The 3,425-nt window shown below is 64.6% G+C and overlaps 1 protein-coding gene across 1 annotated transcript in view; it reads left to right on the top strand.

The window, feature by feature from the left end:
• Window positions 1-3,425, top strand: part of SEMA6B (semaphorin 6B) — a gene marked incomplete at its 5' end in the record, with an annotated part of 7,261 nt that continues 3,836 nt past the window's right edge. Inside the window, 10 exon segments of the mRNA XM_017742471.1 lie at window positions 1-49; window positions 424-553; window positions 1,041-1,101; window positions 1,222-1,284; window positions 1,618-1,719; window positions 1,942-2,032; window positions 2,107-2,226; window positions 2,316-2,404; window positions 2,553-2,770; window positions 3,190-3,397. Coding sequence (XP_017597960.1) covers window positions 1-49; window positions 424-553; window positions 1,041-1,101; window positions 1,222-1,284; window positions 1,618-1,719; window positions 1,942-2,032; window positions 2,107-2,226; window positions 2,316-2,404; window positions 2,553-2,770; window positions 3,190-3,397 — 1,131 coding nt within the window.

Here is a 3,425-nt window from a genome sequence, read left to right as displayed (position 1 = left end):
GGCACCTTCCCCGAGGAGCCCGGCCCCATCGCCGTGGCCCCCCCGGACTGTGAGTGCCCCCCCGGGGCTGGGGGCTCGGGGTGCTGCACTGGGGCACGGGGGGAGGCACGGCTTGGCATGGAGAGGGGCTTGGGGGGATATGGGGTGAAGGCAGGAGGGAACACCCATGGGAGGATTTTGGAATGAAGATACGATGGGACCGCCCGTGGGCAGGGCTGGGGTTTGGGTTACTTTGGGGGGCACCTATGGAAGGGGTTTAGGGGTTTTAGGGTGATTAGGGGTGAAGGCAGGCGGGGGACACCCATGGGAGAGGATTTCGGGCTGAAGGCAGGAGGGAGGTGCCTCCCTGGGCAGGCTGGGTGTGGGTGGTCACCTGGGCTGTGCGGGGGTGCCCGGCCCCGTGTGACCCCCGTGTCCCCCCAGATGTGAAGCACTACCCGGTGTTCGTGGGCCACGGCACCGCCCGCCCGGGGGGCCCCGAGGGGGGGGGCACCCAGCGTCTCAACATCCAGCGCATCCTCAAGGTCAACCGGACCCTCTTCATCGGGGAAAGGTCTGAACCCCGGCACCCCAAAGCTTCCCCTCCACCGGGATGGGCACCGCACAGCCATCCCACCGCTCTTTCCTGGGGAGAACCCCACTACCTGCTCGGGGCACCCCAAGCTCTGCCATGGGGTATTTGGGGGGGGTTCATTGTCACTTTCATTGCCCCGGTGATGTTCATTGTCCAGCCCAGATCCCCAAACCTTCCTGGGGGGGTGGCCGGCACCCCAAAGCTTCCCCTCCACCGGGATGGGCACCGCACAGCCATCCCACCGCTCTTTCCTGGGGAGAACCCCACTACCTGCTCGGGGCACCCCAAGCTCTGCCATGGGGTATTTGGGGGGGGTTCATTGTCACTTTCATTGCCCCGGTGATGTTCATTGTCCAGCCCAGATCCCCAAACCTTCCCGGGTGGGTGGGTCCTGCACCCCCAACATGCCTTGCTGGGGGGCCACATCCCAGCTGGGAGGTGGTGACACCCGTGTCCCCCTCCCCAGGGACAACGTCTATCGGGTCAGCCTGGAGCCCAGCGGGGCCGCTGAGATGCGCTACCACCGGGTAAGTGCTGGGGGTCTCGGGGGCTTTCGGGGGTGTCAGGGAGATCTGGGGGGGTCTCAGGGGAGTCTCAGGGGGTGCTGTTGTCTACTCCCTGTCCTCACACTGGTTTCCCCCCTCCAGAAGCTGACGTGGCGCTCGAACCAGCACGACATCAGCATCTGCCGGATGAAGGGCAAGCACGAGGTACAGGCTGGGGGGGCCCCCCCCCCATGGGGACCCCCGGGTGGGGACTGAGCACCCTCTGTCACCCCAACAAGGCCACCCTGTCCCGTCCCCAGTGTCACCCCCCACTCCCTGGAAGCGGTTGTATCTCTGATTTATTGGCTGCTTGGCTAATTGGGTTTGTAATTAATTATTTGGGGGCCAGAAATCCCATTCCCAGCTCCCATAAATGCAGTTCTGGGGTGAGAACAGCCCTCCCAGGCCATCCGCTCACAGTGATGGGGCCTGGGTGGGGTGGGATGAGGCGAGGGGGGTTTTGGGGTGCTGAGGTGACAGTCCCCTCTCCCGGCGCAGGCAGAGTGCCGAAATTTCGTCAAGGTGCTGCTGGTGCGGAACGAGAGCCTCCTCTTTGTCTGTGGCACCAACGCCTTCAACCCCGTCTGCGCCAACTACAGCGTGAGCTCCCCCGGCAGGGGTCCCCATTTGGGAGGGGGGCTTGGGGCCAAGGAAGGAGGGGACACCAATGGGAAGGGGTTTTGGGGTGAAGACATGAGGGGGCACCCATGGGAAGGGTCTGCAGCATCAACACCTTCAACCCTGAGCCCCCCCCAGGATGGGGACCCCCGGGTCCCCCGCATTCCCGGGTGTGTCCTCATGCCCCCCTCTCACCCGCTCTAGATGGACACACTGGAGCCCGTCGGGGACAACATCAGCGGCATGGCCCGGTGTCCCTATGACCCCAAGCACGCCAACGTGGCCCTGTTCACAGGTCAGTGGTGGCACTGCCGGTGTCACAGCGGGCACCGCATTCCCCAGCCCCGCTGACACCCCTGTCCCCTCCAGGGGGGATGCTCTTCACCGCCACGGTGACAGATTTCCTGGCCATCGATGCCGTCATCTACCGCAGCCTGGGGGACAGCCCGACCCTGCGCACCGTCAAACATGACTCCAAGTGGTTCAAAGGTGTGTCCTCACCCTGGGCCATGCCAGGACATGGCACACGTCCCCTGTGGCCCCACCCTGGGCCATCCCTGACCCCGCTGTCCCCACAGAGCCCTACTTCGTGCACGCCGTGGAATGGAGGAGCCACGTCTACTTCTTCTTCCGGGAGATCGCCATGGAGTTCAACTACCTGGAGAAGGTGGGACACCTCCCACCGGGAAGTGGATGATCCTTAAGCTCCCTTCCAACCCAAACCATTCTGTGATGCCCACAGGGACACCCGGGGTGGGGACAGGGACACAGGGACGGCCACTGGGGTAGGGTGGTGACGGGTGTCCTCCCCGCAGGTGGTGGTGTCACGGGTGGCCCGGGTGTGCAAGAACGACATGGGGGGCTCGCAGCGGGTGCTGGAGAAGCAGTGGACGTCCTTCCTCAAGGCCCGGCTCAACTGCTCCGTGCCGGGCGATTCCCACTTCTACTTCAATGTCATCCAAGCTGTGACCGACATCCTGGAGCTGGACGGGCGCCCCGTGGTCCTGGCCGTGTTCTCCACGCCTGCCAACAGGTCAGAGCCTCTTGTGCCCTGCCCAGACCCTCGGGGCTGGGATGGGGTCCCAAAATGTGCCTCAGTGCCCATGGGGGATGTGGGGGTTAGGCTGGGGATGAGGATATGGGGCTGGAGACAGGCGTGTGGGGCTGGGAGCAGGGACACGGGGTTGGGAATGGGGATGTGGGGCTGGTGACCAGCTGGGATGTGAGCAATCAGGGATGATCTGGGCTGGTTCCTCAGTGGGATCTGAACTGGATGCCAGCTGGGATCTGGGTGGAATCCAGGCTGGATCCAGAGCGGGATCTGGGATGAGTGGTGGGATGGGTCTGGCTGGGTCCTGTACAGGATCTGGACTTGTTTCCTTTTGGGATCTGCTGGGCCCCTCGCACTCCCTGGGGCCTCCCTGCGTTCACCCCACAGCCGTGTCCCCACAGCATTCCCGGCTCCGCCGTCTGCGCCTTCGACATGGCCCAAGTGGCCGCCGTCTTCGAGGGACGGTTCAGGGAGCAGAAGTCACCCGAGTCCATCTGGACACCTGTGCCCGAGGACATGGTGCCAAAGCCACGGTGAGGGGCAGGGGTGGGGACAGGGGTGATAATAACCACGGCCAGTACCAGCACGGCTGGGGACAGGCTGGGGACAGCGCCACTGAGCCGTGCCGCTGCAGGCC

The sequence above is a fragment of the Corvus brachyrhynchos genome, unplaced genomic scaffold, assembly GCF_000691975.1.
Source record: "Corvus brachyrhynchos isolate BGI_N302 unplaced genomic scaffold, ASM69197v1 scaffold158, whole genome shotgun sequence".
NCBI lineage: Eukaryota > Metazoa > Chordata > Aves > Passeriformes > Corvidae > Corvus > Corvus brachyrhynchos.
Note: the sequence above shows the minus strand (reverse complement) of the source record. Positions and strands in the feature narration are given on the sequence as shown.